This window comes from Blastomyces dermatitidis (genome assembly GCF_000003525.1).
Source record: "Blastomyces dermatitidis ER-3 genomic scaffold supercont1.8, whole genome shotgun sequence".
NCBI lineage: Eukaryota > Fungi > Ascomycota > Eurotiomycetes > Onygenales > Ajellomycetaceae > Blastomyces > Blastomyces dermatitidis.
The window spans coordinates 402,974-421,445 of NW_025544781.1; the positions used below are offsets into that span (position 1 = coordinate 402,974).

General features: G+C 30.5%; 1 protein-coding gene and 1 pseudogene across 2 annotated transcripts; both read right to left on the reverse strand.

The window, feature by feature from the left end:
* Positions 1 to 15,885: 15,885 nt before the first annotated feature.
* Positions 15,886 to 15,974, reverse strand: BDCG_17459 (annotated as a pseudogene). Its single transcript has one exon. The product of its transcript is annotated as a tRNA-OTHER (tRNA).
* A 1,573-nt stretch (positions 15,975 to 17,547) lies between these two features.
* On the reverse strand, positions 17,548 to 17,775 carry BDCG_17460 (uncharacterized protein; the record flags this gene model as incomplete). The annotated part of the gene is made up of 1 exon (XM_045426579.1): positions 17,548 to 17,775. One exon carries the CDS (start codon positions 17,773 to 17,775, stop codon positions 17,548 to 17,550), a length of 228 nt encoding a protein of 75 aa, XP_045281968.1.
* Positions 17,776 to 18,472: the final 697 nt, after the last annotated feature.

The following is an 18,472-nucleotide window of genomic DNA, read 5'->3' on the forward strand; positions in this document are numbered from 1 at the left end:
CTAGATCTCTGTATAATGATGTTTTCTAGACTCAGTCAGACTTTATCATCTTTTTTAAAACTCTTTATAATATACTTGAAGTCATAGTATCTCTTCTAATACTCTTGAGTCTTTCTCAAGAATTCACAGACTTTCTTCTGAATCTTCTGAATTCTCTCAGTCTGTTCACAGGCATCATCACACTCTATAGTATACTCTCACAGATTTATCAAGATTATTTATGAATAAGTCTCAGTAAGTATCTCAAAGAAGGTTTTATCTGTGCTGACATGTTTTAAGTTATTGTATATAAACTCTGTAAGTAATAATCAATATACTCAGTTATTCTGATTATAATTGACAAAGTACTACAGATACTGTTTTAATATACTCATCAGATATTCTGTCTGATTATCTGTCTGTTGATAAAAAGCTGTACTTAGATCTTATGAGATCTTCAGTATAGTTATCAGATCAGATCAGAACTCTTCTATAAAGATTGATTCTCTGTCTGAGACAATGTTCACAGACAATTCATACAACTGAATCATATCATATATAAAGATATGAGTCAAATTCTTTGACTTCAAGTTCTTATAGATAAGTATAAAGTGTGTTATCTTAGTAAAGTAATTCACTATCACTAGCATACTGTTAAAATAGACATTATATATGTTCTTGCTTTCAGAGAGACTTATAAGAGTATTTATTTCTAGCTGTTCTCAAGGTTTCTGTGAGATGAGTAGAGAAGTAAGTTCTTTATATAATCTGAACTGCACTACTCACAAATTCTGATAAACAGTATAAGAATTCACTATCTTCTTCACAAGTTCTCATATCTTCAGTCAGAAGTATTTTCTTATAAGTAACTCATGAGTTCTAGTGTCTGTAAAATGATCTGTTAGAGAAGAGTCATGATGTCTTTTAATAAGTTCTACACATAGAAACTTATTCACAGGTATATAAATCCAGCTCTCTCTTTATAAGAGATTATTTAAGTCTCTTTAATTCTTTATTTCTGCAGAGTTGATCTCTGCTGTAAGCAGTTTCTGAATATACTGAGTATATTTATTCTTCAGTTGCAGTTCAGATAATCTGAATAGAAGATCTTACAAAGACTTATACTCTGTTTTCTCTTGTATCAGATCTTTCACAGCACTTCTTAAAGCTCATAAATTCTTCAGATTATAGATACTCTCTTCAAGAATTCTTACAGAGATTCTCAGAGTGTTGACTCTCAGTGTTATAGAAAGTAGTTACACAGGCTTTTTTCCTCTCTTTCTCTTCTTCTCTTATAAGAGATTAAGAGACTCTTCAGTCAATCTCTTCACAACACTCAGTCTGAGCATTCTGTGAAGCTTTTCTGTCTTCTCTAGTCTCTCTGTGTCTGTTATTCTGATCTTCTTAATATAGTCTGATCTATAAGAGAATCTGTCTGCTGAGTTCTTAGTTCTCTTAATATATTCTATCTTAAATCAGAACTCACTCAATCTCTGAGCTCAGTAAACCTGTCACTGTGAGAGTTTCTTGATTGAAGTAAACTGTTATAAGCTATCATGATCAGTTCTAACAGTAATCACTATTATAAGACTCTCAAAGTAGTGACATCAGTGATGAAAGAATTTCACTATCATAAGAAGCTTCTGATTATGAATGTCATAGTTAATCTTCACAGATTGCATCTTTCATAAGAAAAAGATCACTGAAACTCAGTTTCTATTTAACTGTAGTTATGAGACTATTTCTGAAATTACAAAGAAGAAGACATCTGTCTTCAATCTGATTAAGAGTAAGAGATTAAAATGAAATAGTATCACTGTATCTATGAATATCTGTTTTAATCTTATAAAGATCTCATAAGCTTCTGAGATAAGAAAGTTCTCATAGTTCTTTCTTCTTAACAATCTTTTTATTCTCTATTTATAGAATGACTTCTTCTTATTTTCACTCTTCAGCATATCTGTAAGAGTTAAGAAGATTCTTATAAATATAAAGATGAATTATCTATAGAAATTCACAAAGCTCAGAAAGATCTGAATCTTATAAATATTAGTTAACTTCAGCTATAATAGAATAGTCTTAACTTACAAAGATTCTATCTGAATATCATCTGCAGTGATTATATATTCTAGAAAATTAATCTGACAGGCACTGAAGTTGCACTTCATGAGCTTAATATACAGTTCTGCCTTATCTAAGATCTTTAATACACTTTGTACATGCTCAGTGTGTTCTTTCTTCTTTATAAAGTACATCATTACATTATTCAGATATATTATTATAAAGATATTCAGATATATATAAAGTATTTTATTAATGAAAGACTGAAATACTGCAGAGATATTAGTCAGATTAAAAGACATTACTAGATATTCAAATAATCTCAGTGCAGTTCTAAAGACAGTCTTTCATTCATTCTCAGACTGTATTCATAGCTGTGTATATATATTAATTATATTCAGTTGTGTGAATATGACAGCTTTTATAAGACAGTTGATCACATTCTCAATCAGAGATAGAGAATAGCAGCTCTTTGTTATCTTGAAGTTCAGATTATAGTAGTCTATATATAATCTGAGATCTTTATTCTTCTTCTTCATGAATATCACAGAGGCTTCTGTGAAGACCTGTAAAAGTCAGATGAAGTTATTCTTCAGATTCTTCTTCACATAGATTCATAAGATCTCTGTCTCATAATAAGAGAGTTTATAGATTGATTCTCAGAAGAGTTTCTACTCTTCTATCAAATCTATTATCAGATTCTTCTCACAGTGAGAGAGAAGCTCAGCTGCCTTTACTGAGCTGAATATCTCTATAAGATCTTAGTATTTCTCTGATATCTGAAGCTCAGTTTCTATGACTGTAAGATTCTTAGACACTCACAAAGTCATTATATAGATAAGCTTATCTTCTCTAATTAACTCTGTAGCATTAACTGATTCTATCTTTATAAGTGAGTCTGTTAACACTGATTGAAAGTATAAACCTGACTCATAGACAGCTATGTGTGAATTGTATCTTTAAAGTCATACAAGTCTCAAGTACATATCATCTGTGATATTTATAATAATCACAGTTTTTATAAATCTTCTTCAGATTTCAGAGAGATCTTATAATTCAAAGATAACTCTTATGAGTCTCTCAGTTCTCAGATCTGAGTTCTCACACTCTGCTTATTATAAGAGTAGATTTTCAGTTTTCATCTTTCAGCTCATTTGCTCTGTAAGCTTTAGAGATATCACAGTGATCTGAGATTCTGAGTTCATCAATACTTCTCATGCTTATGAGATAGTAGTATTATGATACAGTCTCTCTTCATAAGTAAGCATTTTCATCAGAGAAGTAACAGATTCAGATATCAGCTTCAAGACTCTTAAGAAGGCTGTTACTGACTCTGTTCATAACTTCTTAAATTTCTATTTTGATTTATTCAGATAGTTTGTGTGAAGATGTTCTGATTTAGAATAGATAAAGCAGAGTCTCTTTTTCTTAATCTCTCTGTTATACACTCTATTTATAAGAGCTTATGAAGCTCTCTCTCTCTGCTCAGCAGTCAGATGTGAATCTCTCTGTGTCTTATTATCTTTTTCTGACAAATCTGTTCTCTGTTGTTCTGACTCTTACAGAGCTGATTGATAATTCACTCTTCACAGATCTGTGACTCTTACAGTGATCTGTAAACAGTGAATGAGAGTCATCAGTTTCTTCAGAGTTAAGAGCTTAGAGTCTTACTTAATGAGCTTGTTCTGCATATCTTTATTCAGTCTCTTTATAAATATCATCATTCAGGTTTTATTTCAGAGCTCTGTTTTCACAGATTTCAATTCATATCACAATTTTATAAAGCACTGTGAGTAGTTTTTATCAGATTTCTCATCTCTTTTTCTAATATTAATAATCATGATTCAGATGTTCTCTGTTCAGCTTATGAAGTTTCTCAACTTATTCTCTAGATAGGTCTTGAGAACAGATCAGCAGAATCTCTCATAATCATTCTCTAAATAATTCAGTCAGTTCTTGACTTCAGTGTAATAGAGGTCTGTCATTATATAGATAACAGCTTCTTCATCTTTCATATCACACAGCTGAACTTGTAAGTCAATTTCAAATACAAACTTATAAAAGCTTTTATAGATTGTAGTTCAATAAGTGATCTTAAGTAATCATAGCTTAAGAAAGTTTCTTTTCAGTTTGCAGATGTCTCTGAAGATCATGTCTAGAGACTCAGTTTGAGAGTGTTTACAGACAGTAAGCATTTTTTATAGAAAAATAGCTTGATCTTATAAGAGATACTCAAGAATGTTCTTCACTGAGATTGATTTATTCATGAATTTGAAGAATTTCTCTGTCTAAGATGCAGAGAATGATGTTCTGTAAGTGATTAATAAGTTCTCTGAGACTTCTTTTATAAGAGTTATTCATAGTTCAGATGACTGCTTCTGAGTGCCTGCAGTAGAGTTCACAGAGATTGAAGTATATAAGTTTCTAGTTCTTTCAATTATAATAGACAGTTGCTGACTGACTGAGCTTGAAATGTAAGAATAAGTGCTCACAGGCAATTATTCAGGTATTTGCAGCTTGATATAATATATACTGTTAACTACTAGAAGTATTCATAATAGAAAGATAAAATATAGAGATCAAATGTATAATAGCATTCAAGCTGAGTTATGAATAGTATTCATAAACTCCAGTCTATATAGTTGTGTGTAGCCAAGGGCCGCTAGCCCTATTGATTACGCGAGAGATAGGAATAGAGGTAAAGAATCCGCGAGAAGCGGGATTTCTTACAAATACAAAGACTCAAGAATGAATCTCAAAGCTTAAACACAGTGTTCAAACTGTCAAAGATATGAATACTTTGCAATCTCTTATTTCAGAGACTCAAAATACACATTCTGTGCTAGAGATCACAAAACTAGTGAGTATAAATATGAAACATGCTTAAAAAGAGATGAAATATGTCAATATACTCTGCTTAAGTACTTCAATTGTAAAGAAAAACATGCATCTAGCTTCAAAGAATATATATTTACTTCAAGAACTCAGAAGAACTGAAGAAAAGATAAAGCTTAAAATGAATCTAAAACTGAAGAGAAAAGTCAAGCTAGTAAATCTATAACTGTAAGCTTAAAAAGAAGAAACTCTCAACTATCTAGATCTTCAAACTTCAATTCTTCAGTTAAATGTAAATAGAATTTGAATTCTCAAATATCTGTTAAGATTAGAGAATTGAGAAATGACTCTGATTATAAACTAGATAGAATGCAAGCAGTTAAGATTCCTGCTTTTTAAAATAGTTATAATCTACTATCTGATGATAGTGATTAAATTCTACTATATCTTCACTCTCTTTTAGTATGAATGTATAATAAAAATAATAAAAAAAGTTTAAAAACTCTTCAAAAATTATATTTATTCAAAACAATGTGAACCGAAACTCAAATTGCATTTATTCTTATCTTCAGATTATATTTGAATAAAAAGTCAACTTTGTACTTCTTCAAGAATCAAACTTTGATACTGAGTAAAAGTACATTATTTCTCATTCAAGCTATTACTGCTTTCTTTCTGAAAAATCTGAGATAAAATCAAGAGTAGTAATCTATGAGAGAAAAAGATCAAGATATTAATTTAATCTGAGATTTAATATTATATCTGACTCTGATATTCTAGTAAGTGATATTATAGATAAAGATAATGAGTTTAATACTATTCAACTTATAAATATCTATAATGAAAAATCATTGAAAGAAAATAATAATATCTAAATAATTGATAAAGAATTTTTGAATATAACTCTCTTAAAAAACTCTATAATTACAGAAGACTTCAATGCACATCATTTCTAATAAAACTCACAGTGCATAAGAGCAGTAAGAGTAGATAAACTGATTGAATAAACTTTTAAACATTTAATAGATTTAGTTAATAAGTCTGATCAACAAATATTCTTTAGAAAAGATATGAAACAGAAATCTATTATAAATCTAACTTTCATATTATAAAATTTAATTAAAAAAAGACTTATAAACTGATTTATTAATTCAAATGAAATCTCAGAATCAGATCATGAGATCATTCAATTTGATATTGAACTCAGTGAAAAATAAAGAAGTGAAAATCCTCTTCTCTCTAATCAGTATAACTTTGAAAAAGCTGATTGAAAAGCAGTTGAAGAAAGAGTAAAACAGCTGAAATCTAAAAGATAGAGTGAGCTCTATTAAAATCAAAGTCAAGATATCTTAAATAAAATGCTTAAGAATAGAGTAAAGCTGATTACATCTATTCTTTTAATAAGTATTGAAGAAAATATTTCAAAGAAAAAGTCTTCTAAGTATTTCTGTAAGAATAAGTGCTCGCAGGCGATTATTCAGATGTTTGCAGCTTGGCATGATATGTACTGTTAACTACTAGAAGTATTCACAGTAGAAAGATAAAATGTAGAGGTCAAATGTATAATAGCATTCAAGCTGAGTTATGAATAGTATTCACAAACTTCAGTCTATATAGTTGTGTGTAGTCAAGAGCTGCTAGCTCTATTGATTATACAAGAGATAGAAATAGAAGTAAAGAATCTGTAAGAAGTGAGATTTCTTACATATCTCTCTCTCTCTAAGGCTTCATTCATGAAGTCGTTCACTGAGTGACTTCATAGAATCAGCTCAGCACTGCAGTGATACTCACTAAAAACTCTTTATATTTATAAAAAACCTCAGTGAGAAAAAATCCCTTGTTATTACAAAGAGAAAAGAGTCTGTCACTCAGTTTCTTATTCTGTAAGATTCTTTGTAACCTACAGATTCTTCTCTGACTACTACACAGATTTATCTCACATCTTCTATACAGGAGAGTTCTGATTGACTCTCAATTATTTTTACAAGATTCTTATATAATCATCACACAGATTCATCTCACAGATGAATCACTCTCTGTGAGATTATTCTCATCAAAGAGAAACATTTATAAGTTAATCTTTCACTTATTCTCACAAATCATTGTTCTTTGACACTGTAGAATTATGAGGAATTTTTCATTCTTTCACTAACTCTATAGAATTATAGAATCAAGATGTTCACACTCTGCAATTACTCTTTATAGTCATATAGAAAGATTCAGATCTGTAATTCATAATTACTCTTATTTATTAAAGTGATCTGACTGTTCTGCAGAATCACTCACAGTGTAAGTAAATCTCTCTAGAGTAGTATAAATATCTCAGATCTATCTATGAAATCTCATCTTCTTTTCTCTTTTTCTGTAACAGCTCTTATTCTTACAAACTGTGAGTATCTTCATTCATCTGTGAAGTGTTTTCACTCAGATAACAGAGAGAGAGTGTTTCTGACAATGTTTATATATTGATTCAAGAACTTCTCAAGAATAAAAAATTTTTTCAATTTCAATATCTTTATAAATGATGTCTGACTGCTGCTGAGCTTTTCATGAGTGTTCTTATAACTTCTCTGATCACTTTTTACTGGCTGATGAAGCAGGAATACTGCTGCTCATAACTGTGTCTTCACTCTCTTCAGCTCTGTCACTGCATCTGATCTTCAGACCAGCAGCTCATCTCATTTCTTTCTCAGACCAGCTTCTGACTTTAAGCAGCACAGTCTCTCTCTTTGCTGTAAGTCTTCTTATAAGTAATTTCTTACAGACTCTAACTGACAGTTCTTATAAAGCTTCTGATATTATCAGTGTCTTCTGCAGTCTCACAGATCTATAATCATTCTCTCTCTGCTCACACAATCTCTGACCAGATATATGTGAATATGCCTAGGTTCTCTATCAATGATTCTCACACCGCGGCGTATTTCTGCAATTTCATTATTAATGAGAGATGAGTCTTCAGGTACCTGCAAAATCCAGGTAATCAAGACAATGTAAATGTCATGAATTCATGACAGAAGTTAATCTGAATAGATGAGCTCTCTCTTCACATCTCAATTATTTTCAGGCTGAATACTTCAGCATAACTGAGAGAGTGAACATAGCTTTGTAAGAGATATCTGATCACATATGCAGACAGTCAGCTCTCAAGACTCTGTCACAACTGCATATACTCTGATGTCTGACTTCTCTGAAGTCTGTACATTTCTGACAGTCTTTATATTAAATGCAATAATTGTCTATACTGCAGACATGATACTCTCTGCTTCTTTGAAAAGAGAAATTGATAGTTGTGAGAAAATTGAGTGTTATAAGTGTTGAGAATGTGAATATAAATTTTCTTTATTTTTTCTTTATTAATCTCTAAATTGTGTTTACAGCCCTGTTTATTTTCTGTTTTTTAGCTTTAATAAGAATATGATTTCTTCTTCTCTTATATATGCTGCAGACTATTCATCTCAGTAGAAACTCATTATCTTATAGACTAGAGTTTATAAATAACAGTGTTAATATCTTTATTATAATCAGGTTCTTAGTGAAGACTGTATCATTCTGACTTATCAGAATTTACAGTATAAAAGTCATGTCTCAGCTTCTACAGATGTCTTATCTGTCTGAATAGTTCTTAAGTAAACTCATTTATCTTATCAGAATACTCTTATCACTGAACCTTGAATCAGAGCTTGTAATCTTACTTCTCTGAGTTAATAATCTCTTTGATCTGATATTCTCTTTCACTCTCTAATACTTCATAAATAGAGTGATGAGTCATAGAGTTCTCTTCTAAGAATTCCTTATATTTGCAGAGTAAAGAGACATGAAAAATATTGTATATCTATAACTCAGATGACAGTTTCAATCTGTAGAACTGTAAGCTAACTTTCTTCATAATCTTATAAGACTCTGTTTATAAGAGATTCAGCTTCTTACTAGATCTCTGTATAATGATATTTTCTAGACTCAGTCAGACTCTATCATCTTTCTTGAAACTCTTTATAATATGCTTAAAGTCATAGTATCTCTTCTAATACTCTTGAGTCTTTTTTAAGAATTTGTAAGCTTTCTCTCAAATCTTCTGAATTCTCTCAGCCTGTTCATGAGCATCACTATACTCTATAGTATACTCTCACAGGTTCATCAAGATCATTCATGAATAAGTCTCAGTGAGTATCTCAAAGAGAGTTTTATCTGTGCTGACATGTTTTAAGTTATTGTATATAAACTTTATAAGTGATAATCAATGTATTCAGTCATTCTGATTATAATTGACAAAGTATTACAGATACTGTTTTAATATACTCATCAGATGTTCTATCTGATTATCTATCTATTATTGAAAAGTCATGCTTAGATCTCATGAGATCTTCAGTATAGTTATCAGATCAGATCAGAACTCTTCTGTGAAGATTAATTCTCTATCTGAGATAATATTTATAGACAATTCATGCAATCAGATCACATTACAGATGAAGATGTAAGTTAAATTCTTTAACTTCAAGTTCTTGCAGATGAGTATAAAGTGTGTTATCTTAATAAAGTAATTCACTATTATCAGTACACTGTCAAAGCAGGCATTATATATATTCTTACTTTCAGAGAGACTCATAAGAGTATTTATTTCTAGCTGTTCTCAAGATTCTCATAGAATGAGTAGAGAAGTAAGTTCTTTATATAATCTGAATCATACTATCTACAAATTCTGATAAACAGTATAAGAATTCACTATCTTCTTCATAAGTTCTCACATCTTCAGCTAGAAGTATTGTCTTATAAGCAACTTATGAGTTCTAATGTCTATAAAATGATCTGCTAGAGAAGAGTTATAATACCTTTTAATAAGTTCTATATATAGAAACTTATTCATGAGTATATAAATTCAGTTCTCTCTTTATAAGAGATTATTTAAGTCTCTTCAATTCTTTATTTATGCAGGATTGATTTCTGTTATAAGTAGTTTCTGAATATACTGAATATATTCATTCTTCAGTTGTAGTTCAGATAATCTGAATAGAAGATCTTATAAAGACTTATACTCTGTTTCTTCTTACATCAGATCTTTCACAGCACTTCTCAAAATCTGCAAACTCTTCAGATTATAGATATTCTCTTCAAGAATTCTCACAGAGATTCTCAGAGTGTTGACTCTCAGTATTATAGAGAGTAGTTATACAGACTTCTCTTCTCTCTCTTCTCTCTTCTCTTATAGAGAATTGAGAGACTCTTTAGTTAATCTCTTTGCAACACTCAGTCTGAGCATTTTACAAAGCTTTTCTGTCTTCTCTAGCTTCTCTATGTCTGTTATTCTGATCTTCTTAATATAGTCTGATCTGTGAGAGAATCTGTTCACTGAGTTCTTAGTTTCCTTGATATATTCTATCTTGAATCAGAACTCACTCAGTCTCTGAGCCTAGTGAATCTGCTGCTGTGAGAATTTCTTGATTAAAGTAAACTGTTGTAAGCTATCATGATCAGTTCTAATAGTAATCACTGTTATAAGATTCTTGAAGTAGTGATATCAGTGATGAAAGAATTTCACTATTATAAGAAGCTTCTAATCATAAATGTTATAATTGATCTTCACAGATTGTATCTTCTATAAGAAAAAGTTCACTGAAACTCAGTTCTTATTTAACTGTAGTTATGAGACTATTTCTGAAATTGTAAAGAAGAAGACATCTGTCTTCAATCTGATTAAAAGTAAGAAATCAAAGTGAAACAGTATCACTGTATCTGTGAATATCTATTTTAATCTTATAAAGACTCTGTGAGCTTCTGAGATAAGAAAGTTCTTACAGTTCTTTCTTCTTAATAATCTTTTCATTCTCTGTTTATGAAATAATTTCTTCTTGTTTTCATTCTTCAGCATGTCTGTAAGAACTAAGAAGATTCTTGTGAATATAAAGATAAACTACTTATAGAAATTCATAAAGCTCAGAAAGATCTGAATCTTGTAAATACTAGTTAACTTCAGTCATGATAGAATAGTCTCAATCTGTAAAAATTTCATCTGAATATCATTCACAGTGATTACATATTCTAGGAAATTAATTCAGTGAGCACTGAAGTTGTACTTCATAAGCTTAATATACAGTTCTGTCTCATCTAAGACCTTCAACACACTTTGCACATGCTCAGTGTGTTCTTTCTTCTTCACAGAGTACATCATCACATTATTCAGATATATTATTATAAAGATATTCAGATATATATGAAGTGTTTTATTAATAAAAGACTGAAATGTCACAGGAATATTAGTCAGATTAAAATACATTACTAGATATTCAAACAATCTCAGTGCAGTTCTAAAGACAGTCTTTTATTCATTCTCAGACTGTATTCACAGCTGTGTATATATATTGATTACATTTAGTTGTATGAATATAACAGCTTTTATAAGATAGTTGATCATATTCTCAATCAGAGATAGAGAATAGCAGCTCTTTATTATCTTAAAGTTCAGATCATGATAATCTACATATAATCTGAGATCTTCATTCTTCTTCTTTATAAACATCACAGAGACTTCTGCAGAGGCCTGTGAAGATCAGATAAAGTTATTCTTCAGATTCTTCTTTATATAGATCTGTAAAACCTCTGTCTCATAATAAGAGAGTTTATAGATTAGTTCTCAGAAGAGTTTCTACTCTTCTATCAAATCTATTATCAGATTCTTCTCATAGTGAGAAGAAAGCTCAGCTGTCTTTACTGAGCTGAATATCTCTGTGAGATCTCAGTATTTCTCTGATATCTGAAGCTCAGTTTTCATGACTGTGAGATTCTCAGATACTTGTAAAGTTATTATATAGATGAGCTTATCTTCTCTAATTAACTCTGTAGTATCAACTGCTTCTATCTCTGTGAATGAGTCTGTTAATACTGATTGAAAGTATAAACCTGACTTACAGACAGCTATGTGCAGATTGTATCTTTACAGTCATACAAGTCTCAAGTACATGTTATCTGTGATGTTTATAATAATCACAGTTTCTGCAAATCTTCTCCAGATTTCAAAGAGATCTTGTAATTCAAAGATGACTCTTATAAGTCTCTCAGCTCTCAGATCTGAGTTCTCACACTCTGCTTATTATAAGAGCAGATTCTCAGTTTTCATCTTTCAGCTCATTCACTCTGTGAGCTTTAGAAACATCACAGTGACCTGAGATTCTGAGTTCATTAATACTTCTCATACTTGTAGAACAGCAGTATTACAGTATAGTCTCTCTCTGTAAGTAAGTATTTTCATTGAGAAAGTAACAGATTCAGATATCAGCTTTAAGACTTTTAAGAAGGCTGTTGATGACTCTGTCTGTGACTTCTCAAATTTCTATTTTAATTTGTCTGAACAGTTTATATGAAGATGTTCTGATTTAGAATAGATAAAGCAGAGTCTCTTTTTCTTGATCTCTCTGTTATACACTCTGTTCACAGAAGTTTATAAAGCTCTCTCTCTCTACTCAGCAGTCAGATATAAATCTCTCTGTATCTTATCATCTTTTTCTGACAAATCTGTCCTCTGTTATTCTGGCTCTTGCAGAGCTGATTAATGATCTGCTCTTCACAGATCTATAACTCTCACAGTGATCTGCAAGTGATGAATAAAAGTCATCAGTTTCTTCAGAATTAAGAACTTAGAGTCTTACTTAATGAGCTTGTTCTGCATATCTTTATTCAGTCTCTTTATAAACATCATCATTCAGGTCTTGTTTCAGAGCTCTGTTTTCACAGATCTTAATTCATATCACAATTTCATGAAGTATTACAAGTAGTCTTTATCAGATTTCTTATCTCTTTTTTTAATATTGATGATTGCAGCTCAGGTGTTCTCTGTCTGACTCACAGAGTCTCTCAACTTATTCTCTAGATAGGTCTTGAGAACAGATCAGTGAGATCTCTGATGATCATTCTCTAGATAGTTCAGTCAGTTCTTGACTTCAGTGTAATAGAGATCTGTTATTATATAAATGACAGCTTCTTCATCTTTCATGTCACACAGCTGAGCTTGTGAGTCAATTTCAAATACAAACTTATAAAAGCTTTTATAGATTGTGATTCAATAAGTGATCTTAAGTGATCACAGCTTAAGAAAGTTTCTTTTCAGTTTGTAAGTGTCTCTGAAGATTATGTCTAGAGACTCAGTTTAAGAGTGTTTGTAAACAGTAAGTATTTCTTATAGAAAAATAACTTGATCTCATAAGAGATGCTCAAGAATGTTCTTCACTGAGATTAATTAATTTATGAGTTTGAAGAATTCCTCTGTCTGAGATGCAGAGAATGATGTTCTGTAAGTGATTGATGAGTTCTCTGAAACTTCTTCTATGAAGATTATTCATAATTCAGATAGCTGCTTCTGAGTGTCTGCAGTAGAGTTCACAGAGATGAGAGTATATAAGTTTCTAGTTCTTTCAGTCATAATGAGTGATTGCTGACTGACTGAGCTTGAAATGTAAGAATAAGTACTCACAGATGATTATTCAGGTATTTGCAGCTTGATATGATATATACTGTTAACTACTAGAAGTATTCACAGTAGAAAGATAAAATATAGAGATTAAATGTATAATAGTATTCAAGCTGAGTTGTGAATAGTATTCGTGAACTCCAGTCTATATAGTTGTGTGTAGCCAAGGGCCGCTAGCCCTATTGATTACACAAGAGATAGAAATAGAGGTAAAGAATCCGCGAGAAGCGGGATTTCTTACAATTTCAAATCTTGATAAAATGAGAATATCACTTCTAAAAGAAAGCAATTAGTCACTACTAAGAGAGATTGAAAGAATAACTTATTATCTGATAAAGAGTTCAAAACTATTCAAAATGAATATTTTTCAGATATTAAAAAAGTCAAAACAGATTGCTGAAACAAATTTCTTAAAGAAGTATAAGAAAAAGAAGTTTTTAAAGCCTTTAACTATACTAAAACAAGAAGTGTAGCAAAGCTTTCAACCTCAGAATATGAATTTCAGAATGAATTGTATACAGTAAACTCTTGTAAGAAAAAATATCAAGCTTTTATAAGAATTCTCTTTCAAAACTCATCACATTTAGAAGAGAAGAATATGTCATTTTATGAATATATTAATGAAAATAACTGAGAATGATCTGAGCTTACATGTGATGAACTAGAGTCAGTAATATTCTTAAGTTCAATTGAAACTGCTGTAGAGCCTGATTCAATTAATCACTTGATTATTTAAAACACATATTTCTACTTAAAGAAAGAATATTTTGAGCTCTTTTTCAATCTCTTAAAAAATGATTATTATTCTAAATACTAGAGAGAAGCTACTAAAGTAATTCTTACAAAATCTAATAGAAAAGCTTCAATTTCTAAGTTATATAGAGTAATATCTCTGTTGAACTGTTTAGAAAAAATTCTAGAAAAGATAATAGCTACTAGATTATCTTTTATAAGCTCTATTAGTGATTCTCTTCTATTTAATGAATAAATGAGAGATAGAAAACAATGTTCTGCAATTAATACTGTTCTCTCAGTTATTCATAATATTCAAGTAGTAAAGCATGAAGATCTGATCTCAACTGCAGTTTTTATTGATATAAAAGATGCATTTGATCATGTTTCAAAGTCTAAGATAATTCAAACTTTGAAGATATTAAAACTGTCACTTTCTCTAATAAAATGAATTAATTGTTTCATATCTAAAAGAATTATATAACTATTCTTTGATGAAAGAAAACAAGATAAAACTGAGATAAAAATAGAAGTATGATAAGAATCTTCAATCTCATCTGTTTTATTTGCAATATACACTACATATCTATTCAAGAATAGAGAGATGAAAATAGTGAGATCTTCAAGTGATGTAGATAATATTGATCTACTCTACAGTTTAAAGATAATCAAAGAGAATTTAGAAGTAATTGAGAAAGCAGTAAAGAAAATCTTTGTTAGAGTAGATATCAATCTAATTCAATTTAATATGAATATATCTGAGTTAATTCACTTTTTTTCCAGATTTAATGAGAAATAACTAAGTCTAACTCTTTTGAATAAAGAGATTAAATTCAGTTTGAATGTCAAATGACTAGAAGTATAATTAAACTTCAAGTTGAATTTTAAATATCATATTCAATAAAGAATCATTAAGACAGAGAGACTACTGAATAGTATAATCAGACTATCAAATACTGAGAGAGATCTATTCTTTCAGACTATGAGATAGTTATACATAGCCTGTATTATCTCAGTAGCTGATTATGAAGTTTAAGTTTGATGAAATAATCAAGATAACTTCACTGAACTCTTTCAAAGTCTATAAAACAGAGCTTTGAGAAGAATTCTGAGAGTATTCAAATCATCTTCTATTAAAGCAATGAAAATTGAAGCTTCAATTTCATCTCCTGCTATTTAATTTGAAAAGACCTGTATGAACTATGCTCTGAGAGTCATGAAGATGAGCTTAAATCATATAATCAGAGAAAGAGTCTCTTCTTCATTTTTATCAGTTAACTCAGGAAATGAACTGAATTGAAATAGATTTCTTAATTGAAATGAGAATAATGCTTTAAAGAAAATGCTCTCTCAACTATATAGACTATATTCACTTATTAAGAATCAATTTTCTTCATTAAATATTGAGAAAATTGATTATGAGAAGATATCTCTCTGAAGAGAAAAGCTGAAATCTCTCATAGACTTATAAATAAGTGAACTATCTAAAGAGAGAGAATATAAACAGTATTTGAAAAAGATCTCTATAATTAATATAAAATTATTATTATTATTATTATTCTTTCATTATACTCATATACAAGCGGAGCTTATAATGAGTCCTTGCGTGATGTTAAATACAGGTCAAGTGTTGATTATACAGAAGGAAATACAGGTGTTGAGACCACGCCAAGATAACAAGAACATAGGAAATACAAAGGAGTGACAATTAGATACATGCGATAATAACTTCCCAGCTCAGGAACATAGAGCGATTCATTGAAGCGATTTGTACACCTCTGTATTTATTAGAAACCTGAGGTGCTTGAGTTCCGGATTTAATGTATTCCCTGCGGGTTTCGAACCCACGCGCCTTGGTTTCCCACGCCAAGGCGCTACCAGGTGGCCGCATTAACCATTCGGCCACCGGGGCCAATTAATATAAAAGACTCTATTCTGATTTACTCAGATGATTTAAAAAATGAGAATTTGAATAGATTAGATACAGGCATTGCTTATACTGAAGATAATATTAATTTTATCTCAGATTTCTGAAATTTAGACTGTGAATCTGAAGTCTTTGATGCTGAACTATTTATAATAGTGAAAGCTTTCAAACTCATTGAAATAAAATCTTATAAAAGAGGAAATAGTTTAAAAGAGGCATAAATATTCTCTGATAATCAAGCTGCTTTAAAAAGACTTAGAAATAGTTAGATTTATAATGATCAAATGAATCTTGAACTGATTTTAAACTTTATTTTGAAAATTTAAAAGAGAAGAATATTAAAACTGATAATTTATCTGTATTAAGTTTCTACTTATATATAGACTGACCGTGTGACCGTGTCTGAGATCAGAATTAAACTTTACAGTTATTATATTATCTAAAAGTATTACTTCTGATCATAATTTGTATTTATTACATTGATCTCAAATCATATTATTTCAAATATTAAAGATTTCAGATTCACTTTTCAAATAAAAATCTAGTCTTTGTAATGTGGCGGAACCGAAGCAGTGACTAGTCAGCGGTGTTATGTAGAAGTAGTTGTTTGAGAAGCTGTATAAATGAGCTTGACTATCTTACTTGAATAGTAAGCTTGTAGGCTACAGAGTTATTATGAGAATATCACAGATATGATACTTAGTATACTAAGAAGATTGTATGAGACACACAGTAACTCTTATATATATTTCAGTAGAAGAAAAAACAAATCACTAGCTTCTTTAATGAGAAGTCAGTATCTAGCTATTCTATATAGATAATAAGTGAATACTCTTCTTTCATTTCATGAGTGAGAATAGCTGAAGTGATATCTCAGTAGTATCTTATTATTAAGAAAGAGTAATCTGCTGACTTTATATAAAAGTGAGATTCTTATATTTATCAATTGAATCTTTCTATGATATATCTGAATAATGTTATAGAGTGGTTGAAAACTGGTTCAGACAGAATAAAATCATCTATATAAAAGTAATGAGCTGTGTGAAACTGTAACAGAGTCTTGACATAGCTGAGAGTGTGATAATACTCTTCTCTTTAAGAGTATAGTCTCTATACTCTTAAGATTACTGAATTAAAAATTATCTTTGTTATATAGTAATGATTATCAACTGATTGACAGTGCATGTACTGCATGTAATATAAAGAAATAGATGAGTTTTTCTGCTAACTGTGTAGATCTTTCTTTTCTCATCTTTATTCAAATCAAATATGTGATAAATGAGTTTCTTATATATTAATTTAAAATGTGAAAAATGTAGTTAATAAGTGACTTACAGATCTTTTAATATATTCTGTTCTATGTATGAAATTCTCTGCAAAAGTGATGTGTTTTAGAGACAAAGCTAACAGTAGTGACAGAATTTTTCAAAAAGATCTTTTCTCTCTGTGACATATTTTTCTCTCTCTCTTCATCTGCAATAGTGAGTGTATGAGAGCATCATTCTTGAGAGATAATAAGAGACTTATTCTGATGTTTTCTAGTGAGTAATAAATATCTTCATGGTGTGGCTGTGGCCTCTGTGACTGTCAAGAAAGCCAGGTTAAAGATGAAGATAATAATGTCACTGAGCTGTGAGAGTACTGCTCTCATTTCCACATCTTCTTCTTCTTCTCCTGCTTCTCTTGCGGCCGTGGTGATAGTCACTGTGCCTTGCAGTGAGGTGTCATCTCTTCTGCTGATCAGTTTGTCTGTGTCTGGTTCTTCCCCTGCCTTCTTCACCGTCATTGTAATGCTGCCTCTCTTCCCAGCCAACACAGTGATGTATAACCCTGTGTAATTATTCAGAGAGAAACCTGAGAAGAGCTTGATTCTGAGAACAGTGACTCTGAGAAGCTCAATCTGTAGTTTCTCTTCTGTGACATATCTGAGTTCTGCTCAGAATGCTGCTGAGTTGAGTCTGCAGAGTTCTGTGATTTCTTCATCTTCTCTCTGTGAGAAGGCTCTGATGCAGTCTCTGACTGATATTACTACTTGTCTATACTGTGTTAAGCAGCTGAAGAAGAAGAGGATTTTATACACTTATCTCTTCTCTTACTTCTGTTATTTTCATTATATCTGTAATAATGACTTCTATCTCTCTATAAGTATTATTTCATAGAAAGATATTATGTCAGCTCTGATAAGAAGTCTAGATACTTAAGTAATACAGAGTGAGAATCTCAGAGCTCTAAGTATTGACAGATTCTATCAAGACTGAAGAGATCTCTCTTACTTATCTGTAAAAGAAGATGAAAGCATGAGTCTCTGAGATGAAAAAACATCTCAGAATAACTAATCTTAAGAAGAGATCAGTCAGTACTGCTATTGAAAGTGTTATAGAGATTAATTACTGATTGAAGAGAATCTTACTTCAGTTAAAGTAGATGACTGAGATGCTTTATAAGTTAATAAGTTAATACTTTCAGTATCTCTTATACTCTTC